General features: G+C 32.8%; 3 protein-coding genes across 4 annotated transcripts; 1 reads left to right on the top strand and 2 right to left on the bottom strand.

Moving 5' to 3' along the window:
- Positions 1–637: 637 nt before the first annotated feature.
- LOC124821365 (putative mitochondrial adenine nucleotide transporter BTL3) lies at positions 638–4,327 on the bottom strand. The gene is made up of 4 exons (XM_047293235.2): positions 3,681–4,327; positions 2,761–3,064; positions 1,528–1,995; positions 638–1,031 (listed from the first exon to the last, which is right to left on the bottom strand). The coding sequence occupies exons 1-4, from the start codon at positions 4,091–4,093 to the stop codon at positions 957–959; spliced, it is 1,260 nt and encodes a 419-aa protein (XP_047149191.1). The 5' UTR covers positions 4,094–4,327; the 3' UTR covers positions 638–956.
- A 3,099-nt stretch (positions 4,328–7,426) lies between these two features.
- Positions 7,427–10,661, bottom strand: LOC124821363 (ras-related protein RABH1e). Its single transcript, XM_047293230.2, has 6 exons — positions 10,345–10,661; positions 9,364–9,434; positions 9,129–9,217; positions 8,643–8,754; positions 8,206–8,296; positions 7,427–7,955 (listed from the first exon to the last, which is right to left on the bottom strand). The coding sequence occupies exons 1-6, from the start codon at positions 10,459–10,461 to the stop codon at positions 7,812–7,814; spliced, it is 624 nt and encodes a 207-aa protein (XP_047149186.1). The 5' UTR covers positions 10,462–10,661; the 3' UTR covers positions 7,427–7,811.
- A 3,256-nt stretch (positions 10,662–13,917) lies between these two features.
- Positions 13,918–17,521, top strand: LOC124821356 (BTB/POZ domain-containing protein DOT3). 2 transcript variants are annotated; one of them, XM_088103386.1, is made up of 6 exons: positions 13,918–14,148; positions 14,277–14,346; positions 14,821–15,719; positions 15,908–16,181; positions 16,283–16,411; positions 16,963–17,521. In XM_088103386.1, exons 1-6 carry the CDS (start codon positions 14,027–14,029, stop codon positions 17,338–17,340), a joined length of 1,872 nt encoding a protein of 623 aa, XP_087959512.1. In that variant the 5' UTR covers positions 13,918–14,026; the 3' UTR covers positions 17,341–17,521. The 2 variants fall into 2 exon arrangements, with proteins under 2 accessions (XP_087959512.1, XP_047149181.2); XM_047293225.2 differs by having other exon boundaries at positions 15,905–16,181.
- Positions 17,522–18,715: the final 1,194 nt, after the last annotated feature.

Here is an 18,715-nt window from a genome sequence, read left to right as displayed (position 1 = left end):
CGATAAAAAAAAAAAAAAAGGTTGTTATCCATTATTCTTTATTGAACTCATCAATTCTTGAACAAAAATTTGTTTATAACCAAAATATGGATGCTTTACTGGTATGGAAGTATTAAGACAATTGTTTTGAAAGTCTCATCTACTGCTTTAAAATCAAAGCGATTAGTTGTTTTAAATGTTTCTTGCATCTTTATTATTACATGATGGTAAGACAGCTCATTACATATTTTTCATACCATTGGTCACTAATAATTTTTCTAGTTACAATGTAGGGAAAACAAGTGCTTGAGCTAACTTCCTACTTCTTTAAAAATTAATAATTTGGGATAAATCCCAATACTGAACAAATTCTGCTTTAAAGCAGTTGACCATACCATTAGCTATGAGATTTCCTTTCAGTTTCAGAGAAACCAATTTTCATTGTCTGTGTTTTCTTACAATATCTATAAATAAATGTCAAGAACAATTTATTTTTTTGGTTGGATTGTACTTACCTAGACTCTTTCACTCATGTGCAGTTGTATGTTGCAGTATCTGAAGTAAAAATTGGAGAAAAGGTATGAAAATTTTTATTTTAGATGATGAGATTAGAAATTTTCCTGAACTTCAAATGTTGTACACTTATTTTAGATGTTAATAAGAATAGAACCTTTCGTGAACTACAAATGTCGGAAATAGGGAAATGTTCCAAAATATGTACACTCGACCTTTTAAATTCTAATAAAGCGTTTTTCTTTCTTTGGATTATTATTAAGTAAACAACATAAAATCAGTAAGAGATCCAACAGAAAAACATAACTAATTAGTTCTACGAGACACCCTTGATTCTTCTGACATCCAGCAACATTCCAACACCCAGCAAAAACAGGGGTGACAGACTAAGAAAATAAGCAGAAAATTCCCATTTTTTCAAAGATCAAATATATTTCTAGCTTTAGTATCGCTGGCCTTATCATCTATGTTGACTCTACTTTGAGAACTACCTTCATGAACTCGTAAACAAAATAACTAATAGCAGCTGATGGTAACACCTGAAAAGTCACAAAATTAAAAACAACATATTGAAACATCAATAAAAGGTTGTCAGTAGTATTAAGAACTTGTCATAAATAGACTAAAGATGAAAACCAGCTCTCAAAACTAGCTGAAACTAAAAGAATAGAGAAGTTGGTACAAGTCCATCCTCTGAACTTTAGGAAGGTTTGGAACAATTAATCCAATCTACACAAGGTTAATACAGCTAAAATAATTTTTTATCCTCTCTTATCTTGCTTATTATTTTATAGCTAGGAGAATTTCACAAGTTATACATCATGCTGAGACACTCACTGAAACTAAACATTGTTCATAGCAGGCGATTTCACTTAAGGCATTGATTAAGAAACAATATTTCATGGACTGGACATATGCTGAAATTTTTATGAAGTTTAAGTTCACTGTCAATTATCATAGACTCATTTTACTTGTTTACTGAAATTTAAAGAGTTTTCACGGATCAAAGCATATTATCAAGAATAGAAACCATACCTGCAATAAACTAGGAGTTAGTCCTGCATAGAGGGCGGGAACACCTCCTTGCTCAACAATCTTGACACAAGTTGCCAGTGCATTCAACCTTGTTGCTCGTACTTGCAATTGAAGCTGTCTCCTTACAACTTCAAAGGGGTAAGTAGCAGCTTCAGAACAGCAACCAGCAATAGCACCATATAATAGAGTTCTGATAGGACCCAATTCCAATTGTTCCAGTGCATTCAAGTCTTGGGCCTCTTCTTTCATGCGTTGGATTCTTTTCCTTCCTTCAGGTGATTGCAGATATGCTGACTTTAAGATATCATAAACACCATAGTAGACAGCACCTGAAGGTGCCATACTGATAATGGAGGGTACTAAACCCTTGTAAAGAGAAAAGAAGCCCTCTGTTCTTATCATGTGGCGGAAGGCACCAATCACACCTCCTAAGGCTTCACCACCAGGTGCTACCATTACCGTCCTGATCTGAAAGAAATCACTCTTAGAACACAAGCACAAAAAACTCAATAAAAGATTGAACTATGTCGTACTACTTTGTTTGAGTAGGCTTCATGAAATTCAAGAGAAAGACTTTTTTAGTGCTCCAAATGTTGAAGGCAAGGCACACGTGAGTGAAGTGACAACAGACCATGAAAAATTTCTGGTATTCAACCAAAATCTTAAGCAACGACAAGATTTCATAGAGTGATTACAATCAAGAAGCATCATGGAGGAACATATATATCAAAAGGTAAGATGGGAATGCATGAATATGTGACAAAAGAGAACATGCTTACAATTTCCAAAAGTTTATCAATGTAAAGAGCTCTAAACAATTATTGTTGCTAGCAAATAAGAATAGGACTAAGCATCAACTAAACTCACAGAATCACCTGAGAGAGGTGGGCAGATAAGAGGAACATCACTATTCCTCTTTAGTTTTGTAAACTACTAATTGAGAGAGATTGAATTGAAGTTAGCTAGCAACATTGCCAATTCAAAGTCAGTAAATAAATTGGACCTATGCGATTGCACCAAACCGGTGTACAAAGACCACATAAACAAGCCTGCATTAATTCATACCCATCATTTCACCCTTCTTATAGCATCACACCAAAAGAAAGTGTACCTATACTTAAACAGTACCTATAAAGTCATAGCAGTCCTATCCTATCATACTCTTCAAATCATCAGAATTCGAAATGCTAGCACTAGAGAGAACAAATAACATGATTTTGAATTTCCACTCACAGTGTCCATGGGCAAGCAGAGCAATGTAGCTGTTATCCCAGAAGCAGCACCAGCAACAAATCTCTCTAAGTTAGTAGATTCTTCATTCCCCAACATCCTTGTCAACTTGTTTCTGTAAGTATCATAGGCATAAAAATTTATAGCCTTAAAAGGCGCTGTACGCAGAATATTCACAAAGTTCCCTTTCCAAAAGCCTTTCAACCCTTGAGAAGTCGCAATTTCCTGAATGAGCACAAAAAGATTCTTCTGTTCCCCACGAACTATGTACTCCAACTTAAGTCTCTCGAGAGGCGCAACAAAAGTCCTGATAGAATAAGCACATATCAAACTTATACCATTGTGCATAATGCTTTTAAATTTAATGCTTCAGACGAAAGAAGAATTAATAACAAGGACTTCTATGCTGTCATCATATAGAAAATCACCACATATTATATGATAATTTTGTTGACTTTTATAACAATTAGTTAAAGAGAAGTGTTTATAACACACTCTTTGACACATTCCTTCTAGCACTGCGTCTTTATTTATTACAATTTATTGAAAGAATGCGACCAGAAAGGAGAAATTGTTACATAGTATCAGACCGCCATAGTCACAGTAAGCAATTTCCTTGGGACACATAACCAAGTCTTAATAACTCTCTCTTGTAAACTAAAAAATTCGGTTCATATGGTAATCTAAATCATCTAATTATTTCTCATTCAAAAAAGTGTGTTAGAAAGGCGTTGCTGAATTTCTTACTGCCTTAAAAGTACAAATTTTACACTAACACCCTATCAAAATCGTACAAGAATGAGTGCAGTGGGCAAACGTAAGGAAAGTGCAAAGCTGCAGAAAATATGAAATTAAGCAAAAGCGAGGTAACGTGCGTGTGAGTGGAACGATAATGTAGAAATTAAAGGAATGATTTTGAAGACCTGGAAACCATGGCAGCAAAAGCACCAGACCATAGATGTTTAGTCATGTTGACAGCACCCGATCCATTGATCTCAACCTTCTCTTTCTCTTCACTCAAACCATCATCAACATCTTCCACCTTCTTATGATGGTGTCCAAGAATTTCACCCGATTCTTTTCCATACTTCTGATCCCCACCGGTTCCGTTTAAGGACAAACTCAATGACAAGAACGCACGGCCACCTACGCCACCTTCCACCCTCAAACATCTTTCCCAACAAACACATGATACTTTTATAGGATCAGAAGAAGAAGGAGAAGGAGGAGGAGGAAGGTAGCAAGTGAAGGAGGAGGGGAGTGTGTGACCGTTGAGGAACAGACCACCGGGGAGGAACGAATCGGAGGATTCCGGCGGTGTGATTAAGTGGAGCATTGTTGTAGGTTTTGTCGTGGTCGTTGGTTTTTGTTTGTTTCAGGTTGTTTGTTTGGTACAACGTAGGAGCAGTTTTGTTGGGTCTGACTCAGTTTTTGAAGAATTGGAAGAATTGAAATACATGAGAGATGATAGAGAAAAGAGAATCTGATGCGATTTCAGATGCATAGCTTCCACCGCCGCATCTACAATGCTGCCATCCGTCACCGGTTAGCTAGCGTGGGAGGTTGATGCTCTCCTGCTTATTTATTTAAGTAATATAATAATCACTAATTTACACAACTGCAAAAAAAACGTTTTTTTTCTGTTGAAAGTAACGGGTTTTATGCGTCGTGTTTTGTTGAAAAGTGTTTTTTTGTACTTTTTTTTTAATATTTTTCTTAATATAATTTTTAAGATATTTTATCATAAAAAATGATAAAATAATATAATGTTGAAGATTTGTTGAGTTTTAATTTTTGTTTTTATTCTTCATGGGTGAGGTTTTATTTAAGAGGGGTGAATTCTGTTCATATTTATTTATGGTTATAGGAAATTTCAACTTTCCTTTGTTATTATAACTTAATAAGTAAATTAGTGAGAGAATGGTAAAAATATTGATAGTGCATGCGTGTGGATTTCTCACGTGTAGAGCACATTCGTGTGGTCGGTGTGGGCCCAAAAGTAATAACAACGCCGTTTGGTTTGTATACGCGGCACCCCGAGTCATCTTGTTATTTTAACGGGTAAATAATATTATGGTTTTTTTAAGAAAATATAGCTCTCTAATATAACCTCTAGTATTTTTCTCTATTATTTATAATGACTGTAAAATGTTATTTTTTGTGCTTTGGATATAAAATGTTTAAGAATAAGATAAAATAAATAAATAAAAAACAATATATTGGATACCTAATATTCATTAGATGGATGAGGCAACCCTTAGCGCAACTATGGTGGGGAATACTATCCTAGCATAAACACTAAATAAAAACTATTATAGAGAATTTTGTTGTTAAGGAGAAATTTGGTGGATCCAATTTGAATTTGAGTTGAGTGCAGTAGCAAATATTTATCGAAGAAAAGTTTATGTATCTTTAAAGTATTCCAACTTTTGTATTATACAATCTATTTGATGAATCTTGTAAGTGAAAAAATTGATTGAGTTGTTTAAAACACGAAATATAATTTGACACCGCAAAAAATATAAAATATTATTAAAGGAAAAATAGAAGAGAAACTTTAGGGAGTTTGTAGGCTAACATGCTATTAGTGGGATTGTGTAATTTGCTTTCTGTAACTTTCGTCTTTAAAGTTACACGTAACTTTCATGTTGAAGAAAACGAATTTTTTGTTTTCTATATTGAGTTTGAGAACGGTGTTTCTTTCCTTCGTACAGTTGTCACGAAGCTTTTATTTTATATTGGGGCATAGTGCCACTCCATGTAACCCTGAGACAGATAACTTAATAAGGTGTGGACAATATTCTTAGACAGCTATATATATTGTTGCCATTTTTGTTATTATTTATCAAAGATAAATCTCAATTCAATTTAAAACAAGCTATTTTGGTAGTAAGAAACTTTTAATTTTAATTAAATGAAACCCATGTCTCTTTGCCTTCCTCATTCTATTTAAAATAAATACAATAATTTATTGTGTTAAAAAGGCAAATGCTGCTAGTGGAAAATTTTGCCTAAAGCGTATCATCAAGCTGACAAACAAAAGAAAGTTCATATAAAATATGAACAAAAATTCTTTTATTTTATTATAGGTTTAATCCTATACTACATCCCTATTTATGTACCAATGTCTCAATTGGGTCCTCATTTTTTAAAATGTATCAAAATGGTCCTTAATTTTGAAAATTGATATCAATTGAGTCCTTTCCGTTAAGTTGGCTGGACGGCGTTAAAAAAATTGATGAGTGGATGCTGAGATGACGAACGAACGCTCGTCCACCAGCGAACGAACGCTCGTCGACCACCGAACGAACGGTATTCCAGTGTGGAACGAACGGTCGTCCAGCAGTAAGAGGTCGACGAGCGTTCGTTCTCTGGTGGACGAGCATTCGTTCGCTGGTGGACGAGCGTTCGTTCGCTGGTGGACGAGCGTTCGTTCGTCATCTCAGCATCCACTCATCAATTTTTTTAACGCCGTCCAGCCAACTTAACGGAAAGGACTCAATTGATATCAATTTTCAAAATTAAGGACCATTTTGATACACTTTAAAAAACGAGGACCCAATTGAGACATTCGTACATAAATAGGAATGTAGTATAGGATTAAACCTTTATTATATGAACTTATATTTTGGTAATTTTTTAATCTTTCGAACAATATAGCTACATAAAACAAAGTTGGGAATGCCTAAGTTTTGTGTCAAAGAATATGCGTATATTTGTGACAACTTTTATGAACTTGCTTAATTTTATTCCTTGTATATTGTTCCTTTTCTTATAGTGTTAAGAGAAACAAATAATAAATTTACAGTTATTAACCAATAAATCATATTAGATTCCACTAACAAATAATCTTAATATATAATCAGATGTGTTCGAGCAAATTGATAAGTTTACAATGGATGGTTTTTGTAAGTTAGGCTTGGGATTTTCTACTTTAGTTAGAATGGAATGGAATGCGATGGGGTACAATTCAGGAAGTAGTAATACACGTAAAAACCCAAATGTTTAAGTCAAGAAACAATTTTAAAAGAGTTAAAAAGGATTGAAGATCATTCACATGTGAGAAAAGATAGAGGAAGGTGATCGATCCTGGTAATGATAATAACTACCAACTCTAATGGTCACTACTTACAGTTACTCTAACGAAATATAAAAAACTTTGAAATATGTAACAGTAAAGTAAAATTAGTCATCGATGAATTTTTTTATGAACCGTCAATGCTAATTTAATAGTATTTTTGTCTAATATGTGATAGCAGTAGACATAATGGACATAATAAAGGAAATGAATGAAATTTTCTAAAACACAATAGTTTTAAAAAGTGATTAAACTATTCTCTTGATACAAGTTATATGACGGAGATAATGTCGGACTGAACAGCTACCTTTTTAACAAAACAAATTCATATATAACAATAGATTAGATGTAGCATTTGTAGAAACTATCATTTTTTTACATCTTCGAATTCAAATGCTAAAGTTTGAAAAAATAAAAATACATCAATCATTACAATGACAAGATATTATTTACCTTCGAGTTTGGTTGAGACAATTATTATGGCAATGCATCTCGGTTACGTGAATTAATTTTTTTTATGCTTATCTAAGCCTAGATAGATCGTTCAACAAGGGAATTCTAACAGTAGGGTCTCAGTTAAAAAGATCCAAATTGACTCTACAAACCAATCAACTCTGCTTTGGATGACCATCCATGCCACAAAAAGAACAAGGGCCAGATGGAGGGTTACATACGTCTTGTCTTGCCTTCGGCACAAGCTATGCATTTCTACAGTATAACCATAAACCTATGACGGATTGAGCGAGCTTGTTTATTATCTGTATTCTAACATCACGGGACTAATTGTATAACAAATAAAAAGAACAACGTTCGTACATCAAAACCACTACTGTAATTTGTCCCCCCACCCAAAAACTGAATGATCATTGCTACGAAAGCACGCTTCCTCCAGCACCAGCATTAACCATTTAATCAGCCAATCCCAGAATCATATTCGGTGAACTACTTACTATTGGCACTTTTGAGATAGTCTTCTCTAGCAGGAGCAACCTCCTCCTTGCTGCTCTGCCTGGGATGAATTCACTGTGGGCTTTAAATTTACATCGACCATGTCTTCCTGCTTTGTGGAAGAAAGAGTTTCCATCCCTGGCAGGGCAGCAGCAATCTTACGAAACAAAGGCTGCACTTTGCATTGACACAACATTAAGGGAACAGAACAAACATATGAAAGAAGATAATTTTGGGAAACAAAGATGGTGCATATGACATATCATCGGCAGCATTGTTCAGAAGAATGATTTAGTAAATGACTGAAAAGCTCACTAATTTTCGCCTTGACGTCATATATGACATATCACCGGCATCCTTGTTCATAAGAATGATTTAGTAAACTAAATATTGGGATGACTGAAAAGTTCACTAATTTTCACCTTGATATTGAAGCCTGCTTTTGCACTGGTTTCTATGAACATGATTCCAAACTCACGGGACTTTGCATCTCCTTCTTCTATTGAAACTTGCCTGTTTCAGTATCAAAATGGCTTTGTAAAGAAAATTTCAGATGGTGAAAACAAAATACTACAATGGAAACACTAGAGGCAAGCCGGTTAGTAAATGGACTAACTATGATTTCTACTATTTGTAACTACTAATACATGCAAAGTTCATGCCCTGAGACAAATTTTAAGCTATCCAAAAATTATATTTAATCGACCAAAATTTTACTGTTTTCGGATGAAACAGAATATGGAAACACTAAAACTGAGAAGATCGAAGCATAATATGGAAACCCCACTATGATAATAAGCAAACACATAAAACATCCAATCAGCATTATAAAAATCATATAGACCAAATTAATACTCACCTTTTATCAACAAGATCAGTTTTGTTTCCAACCAAGACAATAATAACATCACTGCCACGTTCTGTGCGGACCTCCTCAACCCACTTGTTAGTGTTCAGAAATGATTGCCTGTCTGCATAAGAACAGCTTACCTAGCTTAAATAATCATAAAATGCTGTTAAATTTTTATTATCATATGAAAAATGAAAACTAAAGCATTTACAAATCCACATGCAAACACATAAAACAAAAAAATATGCTATAGAACCGGCAGAGTGTAAGCAAGCAAGCACACAAACAACACATTAGGTTGTAATAACATGTGCATTGGAATGTAAGAACAGAACATTCACTCCCTTAAATATATTATGCCCTAGAAAACCCTCTTTTGAGTTACATGGTCAAATAATTTGGAAAGTTATGTCATGAAAAAATCGATGAAGATCCAGAAAAGATCCTGTTAAGTAGACAATGAAAATGCTATATAAAAGAACATATAAAACTCACTAGCAACATCATATACTATAACTGCAACAGAAGAATCTCTTATGTAGCTTGGAATCAGACTTCTAAATCTTTCTTGCCCGGCAGTATCCCTGTGAAGTTAACATAAACTAAGCTCAGAAAGTGTAAAAGAAAATGCGTACAAGGCTATGCCACAGTAATGTGCACTCTAATATAATTATTGAAGTACAAATTAAAAACCGAGCTAGTATAAGACTTGAAGAGGAATTCAACTTACCAAAGCTGCAAGCGAACAGTTCTATCTTCCAGGTACATTGTTTTTGACAAAAAGTCAATACCAATGGTTGCCTGAAATTTAAATAACCAAATATTGTCAGCAACCAAACCGCAGGAAGGGTAAAAAAGGTCAATCATTGAAGAGAAAAATAAAATACAAAAAACTCAAGAAAGAAACAAGTCCCCACATGTCCATTATAAGTTATTTTATGTTATACCCAATATAAGCAAAAACAAGACAACCTTTCACATGCCACCAGCAGTGTACTTTCATCTCATTTCTCTCATTCTCTCTTCGTGTAGTCGCATTACGCGCGATACCATTCATTTCTCTCTTTCTTTTCCTATCTTTCACAAGGTATATATACCCACGGACTGTTTACCCAATATATTTCCTAAAAAATAAGCATTACAAGCAATCAGAAGTCTCACTAAACAAGCCTCTTAAAAATCAACACAAAGAGGATTTAGAGTCAATCCCTTCTCAATGATTAAAACAAGCTGTTCTTCCTATTCTAGCATTTCACCAACTCAAAAAACGAGGATCCCGAGCCTAACATGTTCAATTTGAAAACGAATTTCAAACGACTCTACTTTCCATTTTAAACTGTGACTGGCAGATTGAGGATTGAATCTCAACACAAGAAAACAACCGTCCCTCAATTTCATCATCCGATTAAGTTAAGATAGCCGGAAAAAAAATCAGAGCAAAAGCATATCTCAATCTCAGAGCACATCTATCTGTCGCATAATTGATAACAAAGCTCCTACCAAATTCAAATCACAGCAAAATTTATAGCGGAACTCATCTCCCAAACAAAGTCACCAATTAAAAAATATATACAGCGTGACGTGGTGATATAATGAGGGATTGATTGACGTGAACCACATGCACATATAAAACGCATGTCGGAAACGAAAATGAATATATTAAAATTGGATAACATATATTGAGATTGACAAAGCATGGATGGAGAGAGACCTGGTAGGTGGTGTCGAATTTGTCGTACATGAAGCGGGTGATGATGCTGGTTTTCCCGACGGATTGATCGCCCAAGAAAACGAGCTTGTATTTGGCGAGAGGGGACACCGTCGCCATTTCCGAAAATCTCTTTCTTCTCTCTCAGAGACGCAAGCAGATCTGAATCTCCCAAATTCTCTTCTCTTTGATCCCAAGAAAAGAAAGCAAATGAAGGATTACCAAATTTAACCTAATTTGGAGTGCAATGCGTTATGTATGAATGAATGTGTGGGGGTTGCGAACCGCCAACCTCGATGACTATGAAGACCGTGACACGCTAATTTTCTCATTTCTATAACCTTTCATACAGCTATACAATTGGGATTATTAAACGTAAGTATCGTTAATTGAAAGTTAAGAGAGTTATTTTTGTCATATTATTTTTTGTGCAAAGTATTTTCTTTCTGTACAATATTTAGGGAATAAAGTAAACCATCAATCTAACGTGAAAACCTAATAGTATAAATAATACTTAGAAAGATATTTATAATTATTTTATTCCAAATAAATAAAAAGACTGACTTTTGACTTATAGAATGAGATCAATTATGTAAACATTGTATATTAAGAAAAGTTTTAACCTATGAGTACAGTTTTCAATTAAACTGAATTGGATAGGTTGGTCCAATCTGAACTTAATAACATTGATATAGATAATTTATACGAATCTCGCAATTTTAATAATACATTTTTAATGTGGGTGGTAAAAATCATCGTGGTTTTATTTTAAGAACTAACGTACAATTTATTAGTTTTAAAGAACAAAAACACATTTAGGTTTTATGTGATTGTAATTCAACAATTAAATTGTCTGAAAATCAAATATTTCAGGGAAGGAGTAAACATATTAATGTTGAATTTCATTTTTTAAAGGACATGGTCAAAGAAGAAAATATCAAGTTGAGTTACTACAACACTAAAAAGCAAGTAGTTGATATAATAATTAGTCCACTCAAATTGGAGCAGTTTTTAAAGATCTTAAATAAGTTGGACATGATTGGAACATCAAAAGTAAACTAATGTTTGCTTAGACATTTAGTTTAAGGGAGGGATTGGTAATAATTAAATTATGTTATTAAGTTGCTCTTTGAATTAAGTAGTGTTTTATTAAATAAACTCATGTTAATCGTTGACCGATTCCTTTAAAAATATTTAATTCTTGATTTTATTAGGTAACCACCATTATTTGTGCATGGTGGTGAGGTAGTTTTTATATTTTTGCATTCTTTTTATTGTAATAATTTGATTTTCCATTTAATAAGACGAGTAAGTATAAATTTAGATAATTTTCACCTATTTTTTGTTCACAATTTTATGAAGAAAAAAAATGATTTATTATATATAAGTATGTTCTTTTCAGTATTATACCACTTAATTATTATTATTTTATTTAGTTTTTCATATTTATCATTCATATATTTTACTACTTAACAATCGTTATGTTAAAAATATGAAAAACGATGATGTTTTAGTATAAATTTTGCAAACAATAATGTTTTAGTCTCTTTTTTTTTCATGTAATTCAATTATTATATTATAAACTTATCGAATTAGTAAAATTAATTCAAATTTAAAAGTTATATGGTAAAATATGAAGAAGAAGAAATGATAATAAAATGTATAATTCATTCACAAAATTTAAAATTAATTCAAATTAATTCACAAAATGATAATAATCAAATGATAAAATGTATCATTGATTTTTTACAATAACAAACTCATTTTATTTCACTTTGCTCACAATCAAGTTTTATGGTCACAACATCCCATAAGCCAAATGCCAATGTTTCATGCGTTTCTCTCATTAAACAATTACATAACCTATTTAAAGAAATAAATTAAACATAAAAATTCAATTAAAATATTAAAATTTTAATCCTTTAATAATTACAATTAAAAATATCTAAATCTAAATCTAAATTTATCATAATCCAAAAAATTAATTAAGTCTAAACATTTTAAAAAATATATATAAAAAGAAAAAGTTTGAAAATAGATCAGAGTCTATAACCTCTTTATTGTTTAAATAACTTATTTTTCTGAATAAAGAATATATACGTATTTTTTAAATTAAAATTATCTACTGATTTCTCACATTGTATCAACACTAAATCTCCAAAATATATGAATAAACAATGGTTTTAATATTTTAAAATATATATATTTTTAATATATTAACATCAATATACATTAAAAAAAACTCAATAGAAACACAACACTAAAATCTCAATATAGAATTTACATTCTTATTTTTCTCATCAGAAGGATAAAATGGTTTAATATTTTTCTTTTCCAAAACAAACGTTGACGAAGAAATTTAGTAGAAATAAATGAGAAATAGACGTACAATAGCTGTAAGCCACAAGTCGCAATTCCGTTGCAGTGTGGAAGCTTCAAAGCCCAAATCCTTAATAATAATAATCAAAGATTGATTTTAAAATTATTTTTGACCTCATCAAACCAAAAATAAAACAGAAATGCAACAATCATTCGGGTTTGATGTAGAAGGAACGAGAGAGATGTAATTTATTCTCTTGACAATATAAAATTATTTAATATTAGAAAATTTATGTAATATATATTTTTCAAAATATATTAAAATAAGAATTATTCCTTATCTTTATTTGATGCATCGTTATTTTTTTTATATAATTTAACAAACATAATCAAAATCATATATATTTACAATTTAATAGTCGAATTTACATTATGAGAAAAGTTATTGAATGATGTAAGGTATCATTCGACTTCTATCCAATATAAAATAATATCACATTTAATTATATTTAATTCAACAATAAAGATAATAACATGACTATAAATATAATTATAATAAGAATATTTGAAAACAATATGATTCATTAATATATTAAAGTAAAAAAAATTGTAGTAATTCAAATTGCAATATTTAATTTAAAAGTAATTTTAAAAATGATAGCATACCCATAATAACCTAAATTTCTGAAATTTCAAAATCTTAAAAAAGTAATTTCACCATAAAAAAAAATACGTGTAAGATTACTATATAAAGAGAGGGGAAATGCCGGAAAAAAAAAACAGCAGAAAAAGAAATATAGGAATTAAGACGAGAATCTGGTTTTTTAAAATGGTAAGTGAAATTTATGATGTAAGAGAAAATTGAAACATTATTATAGAAATGATAATTTGATACATACAAAATTTTCACATTTATTTGATATTATTATTTTTTGTTTAGAAATGGTATTTTGATATTTACAAATTACTATATTTGTTGTTTTTTATTTTGTTTAAAAAATATGAAAGTTGATTTTTCATTATTATTTTATTTTTGTAATATGTGTAAGATGAATGTGTATCATCTTATTATTGTTCTTTCTTTTTTAAAATATAAAAATGTATTCTTTGATAATCATTTTATCTTTATGTATAAAACAAATATAAATGTGTGTAGTAGAAAAATTACAAGATTATTATTTGGACAGAGCAACAGAATGTTATTAAAGTTAGGAAAGAAACAAGTCACCAACCATCTTAACTGCAGTCCTACACTGACCACAGAATGAACTTCTAGCATTAATACGGACATTGCTCTCTTCTTTCTCTTCTTCATTAAAAATGCTCTCTCTCTCTCAACTATACTGCAATTAGATACACTCTCACCATGAAATCCCTTCAAGTGGCTCAACCACAACAAGACTCAAGTGATAAGGTTTCTGACAAAACCATTGTCATTCCCAACAAACTCACGGCACTAGCTGATAGCTTCAAAGGAGAACACTCATGGTACAGTCTGCAAAATAACATCTTTTTTTTTTGTATGGATTAGACAGTTAAAAATTCTGCAGTAACATGTTTGAGTATGTTCACTTCCTGGTTTTCTTTTGTTTCTTTTCTGAGTTGGTCTTGTGCAGGTTCATTGCTCCTCAAATCCCAACAGACTTTTCAATTCAAGTCCAGGAAACCACTTATAATGTTCACAAGGTATAAATGCTTTGACATGTTTAAAGCACCGAGTGCAGAAAATTGTTTACTTCTCCCTCTTAATTTAGATTAATCAGCTGTGTATTTAGAGCACATGAAATTGATAGCATCGTAGAGTATACAACATATTATTTTAAAATATATTTTCCAATTTAATGAGTTATATTCCAATTTGTTTCAAACAATTTTATCTGAGTATAATTTATTTTTTATAAATAATATGATTGTTTTAGTTAGAATTTTCACAAGGCTTAAAAAATTAGCATGTCAATTCGGTATATATTTGATCAATTTTGAATATTCTTTTAACAACCCTAATTATACTTACAAAATCTTGAAAACAACATATAATGGAAATGAAGTTACATTTTGCTGTAACAGACAGACAAGCAACTTATGTCTTAATCATTATGTGTGTTAGCTTCTTTGCTGTAACATGATTACGTACTTTGATAACGTTTTCTGTAACCACAGTACCCCTTGATATCGAAGTGCGGCTACATAGGACGATTGGAGATTCAGCCTTTCATCTCAAATTCTGGGAATGCTCTGAAGCTTGAAAACTTCCCAGGTGGGTCTGAAACATTTGAAACAGTTCTAAAGTTCTGTTATGGCCTCCCAGTAGACTTCAGCCCAGATAACATAGCTGCACTAAGATGTGCATCAGAGTTCCTAGAGATGACCGAAGAACTAGAAGATGGAAATCTAATTTCCAAGACTGAAGCTTTCCTCACCTTTGTTGTGCTTTCTTCATGGAAAGACACTATCACTGTTCTGAAATCTTGTGAAAACCTATCTCCATGGGCTGAAAACCTCCAAATTGTAAGAAGATGTTGCGACTCCATTGCGTGGAAGGCTTCTAAAGATGATCACACAAGTGAGGATGCAGCGCCAAATCAAGAAAGCTGGTGGTTCAATGATGTGGCCACCTTCCGCATTGATCATTTTATGAGGATCATTTCTGCAATAAGGGCAAAAGGAACCAGAGCAGAGATCATCGGTAAGTGTATCATAGAATATGCCAAGAAATGGCTGCCAGGAATGGATGTGGAGATAGAAGGGCTAAGAGGATATGGGCATGAAAAGTATAACCTACAGTTCAGTATTTTTAGTGGGAAGAAGAAAGAGAGCAGTGGGCACAGCAAGGAGCAAAAGACAATTATTGAAACCCTGATAAGCATTATTCCTCCTCAGCCAGATGCAGTCTCATGTAAGTTCATGTTGCAGTTGCTAAAGATGGCCATGATGTATTCTGTCTCACCAGCTCTCACAACAGAACTTGAAAAGAGAGTGAGTATGGTGTTGGAAGACGCTGAGGTGAATGATCTTCTGATTCCAAGATATCAAAATGGAGATCAGGGAAAAACAGTCATGTGAGTATGCTACAATTCTCCCTTTTTTTCTTCAAAATTGGAATTGGCAAAATTATGCGATTGGTCAAATTTGATTTCACAACTCTGAACCAGAAATGCAAAAGATAAAACCCTAGAATTATGAAAATGACCAATGAAACTAATATCTATATTGTCTTTTTCTATCCTTTTTTCCTCCTCATTAGTAGCATGACTAATTCATCTGAAGAATGCACCATGCTAGACATAGACGTGGTTCAACGAATTGTTGAATACTTCTTGATGCATGAACAACAGCAGATGCAACAGCAACAGAAAACGAGGAAATTCAATATTAGTAGGCTCTTGGACAATTACCTAGCTGAGATTGCAAGAGATCCAAATCTTTCAATCACTAAATTCCAAGTATTTGCTGAATTGCTACCCGAAAATTCTCGATCATATGACGACGGTCTGTATAGAGCCATTGACACCTACCTCAAGGTCATCATTTTAATTCTTATGTTTTGTAATTCTGGTTCCTGTTAAAACTAAAGGCATTTATAAACACAGTTTTGACATTCTGATATTTGACATCCCTACAGACCCATCCTTCACTAAGCGAGCATGATCGTAAAAGACTATGCAAAATCATGAACTGTGAAAAACTCTCACTTGATGCATGCCTTCATGCCGCACAAAATGAGAGATTGCCCCTAAGAACAGTTGTCCAGGTAAAGTTTGCAATCTCTGCAATCAAACTATTTCAGCTTCATACATGATAAATTAACAAATGACCAACTATTTCGGAATTTCTGGTTCCATTCCACCAATAAAAAAAGCAAAAAATAATAGCACAATTCCGAATTCAGATTTAGCAGTGTCTGTTCAACAAATTTAGGAACCAATTAAAAATTTGAACTAATTTAGGATAGATTATACTGTGTTCATTATATTAATAATTGTGACTTTATAGACCTAGACCTCTTTCTTTTACTTTCAACGGAAAACCCTTAAAACACTAACGGAATCTGTAGGTGAATGGCAATTTTTCAAACGAAAGAAGTAACTTTATCAGAAGGAAAGAAGGATCATATTGAGGCAGGATAATACAAATACTCCTCATAGGCAGAAAAATAGAAACAAAATAGAAACACTCCCAATCCCTCCCAGAAACTATCAAGGAGAGGCTTAAAACAATCCTATCCAAATGGAAAATAGTTGACAACAGTTTAATGTACAAAGAATGGTTTTCTAGTGCTAATATAACAAGAGTGAAATGCAGGTTCTGTTTTCAGAGCAAGTGAAAATGAGGACAGCAATGCAGGAGAAGGAGCCAGCACAAAGCGGAATCCAATCTGAACAAGAAGGAAACCAGACATCTGCATCTATGGACATTAAGGCACTCAAAGCAGAACTTGAGAATGTAAAGACCAAAATGGTAGATCTGCAGAATGACTATTTTGAATTGCAACAGGAGTATGAAAAGTTAAGCAACAAGCCAAAGAATTCATCAGGCTGGATTTTACATTGGCGGAAGATTAAGAACTCCTTACATACAAAACCAGCAGGAATTGAAATTGGAGACAGACAGGACACACCCAAGTCACCAAACACCGTTCTACGTATACTAAACCCTAGAAGAAGGCTCTCCATGTCTTAAAGTGTTACCTGCTTCAAGTTTCAACATAAAAAGTACTGTAGTAAAAACACCTAGCAAGCCATTCTTTATATGAAGCACATGGTCTAAATTTTGTATCTTAAGATATTGTTAGTCATAGGCTTTAGCTTCCATATACAGACTAAGACTCCCAAATGCAGCAATACAAGTACACAAGTTTACACATCTAAGAACAAAACAGAAAAATAGCTACAATACTGATACAAGCTCATGGACCCTAACAACTTACAGTTGATAGAACATCGACCTTTTAAGTTCAGCAAAGAACCATAAAAAATGTTGATGAAGGGAAGACACAATGCTCTAGCATAGCCAAAACAAAAAATGTAACTTGAATGGAAACAACATTTGTAATTTAGGAGGATGTTTGCTTATACTGGTTTAGTGATTAATAAGTCCCTTATAACAACTGAGTGCTCAATGATTTCCTAAATAAAGATTCTTGGAATCATGGTCATACGGTTCAATGTTCGTAGCAACAAGATTGTTGACGTTCGAGGTAAGCAACAAACTGAACATGGTGTTGAAAGTTCCGAACTCAAATTCCGGGTACATTAGTAAAATTAATGGCATCAATTCAAATTATCATTGTAAGAAACTAAATAGAATAATTTACCATTTCAAACATCACTGTTGAACTGTACTGAAAAAAATACACCGCTGACACAATTGGACCAGGAAGAGTAGAATTTGAAGGCTTATAGCTCCAAATTCGGATGCAAAAGGGTTGCACTTGACACGACGTATGACAACCAACAAGTTCATATACAGAGAACAATGGATCTCACTTCCTAGAACAAGCACATGATGCTGCAGAATTACTGAGATAAATTTGTGTCAACAATCGATTCAGCTAAAATACCATCCCTATGGGCAACATAAGCATTAGCATGTCTAAGTAGTGGAATCGTTTCTTTCTCATTCCGAGCATGATTCTATTTTATTAGTGTGTGCTTCCCCGACAACCACAACTCATCAAAATTAAAAAAAAAACATTTTTTATTATAAATTACCCTCATGATTTCTCTATAACATTTGATATTCCAGAAAAGGATTTAACTTTTGTTTTTGGGATAAACCATTCATTTCAGAATTGACTTTCCTAAACATAAAAAAGCCATTTCAGAATGAATGAATTGAATGGGAGGTGACTCAAGAAACTTCTTAGATTTTGAAACAAATACCATACAGAAAGTTACAGATAAACGTGAGCCACAAATCTAAAAACCTCGACATTGCGCCAAAAATGCAGACGTGGACCACTTCTTAAAACCGTACGAAGCATAATCCTCGTTAATCAATAAACTCCAACAAACTAATGTAGTTACCATTCTATGTTTTTCTATGCCCAAATGGA

Source organism: Vigna umbellata, chromosome 1 (assembly GCF_029865625.1).
Source record: "Vigna umbellata cultivar VRB3 chromosome 1, Vumbellata_1.0, whole genome shotgun sequence".
Taxonomy (NCBI): Eukaryota; Viridiplantae; Streptophyta; class Magnoliopsida; order Fabales; family Fabaceae; genus Vigna; species Vigna umbellata.
This window is presented reverse-complemented; position numbering and strand designations above follow the sequence as displayed.

Excerpts from the sequence above, each read along its gene's own strand:
- LOC124821365 (XM_047293235.2), bottom strand. The coding sequence starts at position 4,093 with ATGCTCCACTTAATCACACCGCCGGAATCCTCCGATTCGTTCCTCCCC. Across the intron at positions 1,996-2,760 it reads TCTGCTTGCCCATGGACACT|ATCAGGACGGTAATGGTAGC; the intron begins GTGAGTGGAAAT and ends GATTTCTTTCAG. Across the intron at positions 1,032-1,527 it reads TAACTCCTAGTTTATTGCAG|GTGTTACCATCAGCTGCTAT; the intron begins GTATGGTTTCTA and ends GTGACTTTTCAG.
- LOC124821363 (XM_047293230.2), bottom strand. The coding sequence starts at position 10,461 with ATGGCGACGGTGTCCCCTCTCGCCAAATACAAGCTCGTTTTCTTGGGC. Across the intron at positions 9,435-10,344 it reads AATTCGACACCACCTACCAG|GCAACCATTGGTATTGACTT; the intron begins GTCTCTCTCCAT and ends TTTAAATTTCAG. Across the intron at positions 8,755-9,128 it reads TATAGTATATGATGTTGCTA|ACAGGCAATCATTTCTGAAC; the intron begins GTGAGTTTTATA and ends GTTCTTATGCAG.
- LOC124821356 (XM_047293225.2), top strand. The coding sequence starts at position 14,027 with ATGAAATCCCTTCAAGTGGCTCAACCACAACAAGACTCAAGTGATAAG. Across the intron at positions 14,347-14,820 it reads CCACTTATAATGTTCACAAG|TACCCCTTGATATCGAAGTG; the intron begins GTATAAATGCTT and ends CTGTAACCACAG. Across the intron at positions 16,182-16,282 it reads CCATTGACACCTACCTCAAG|ACCCATCCTTCACTAAGCGA; the intron begins GTCATCATTTTA and ends ACATCCCTACAG.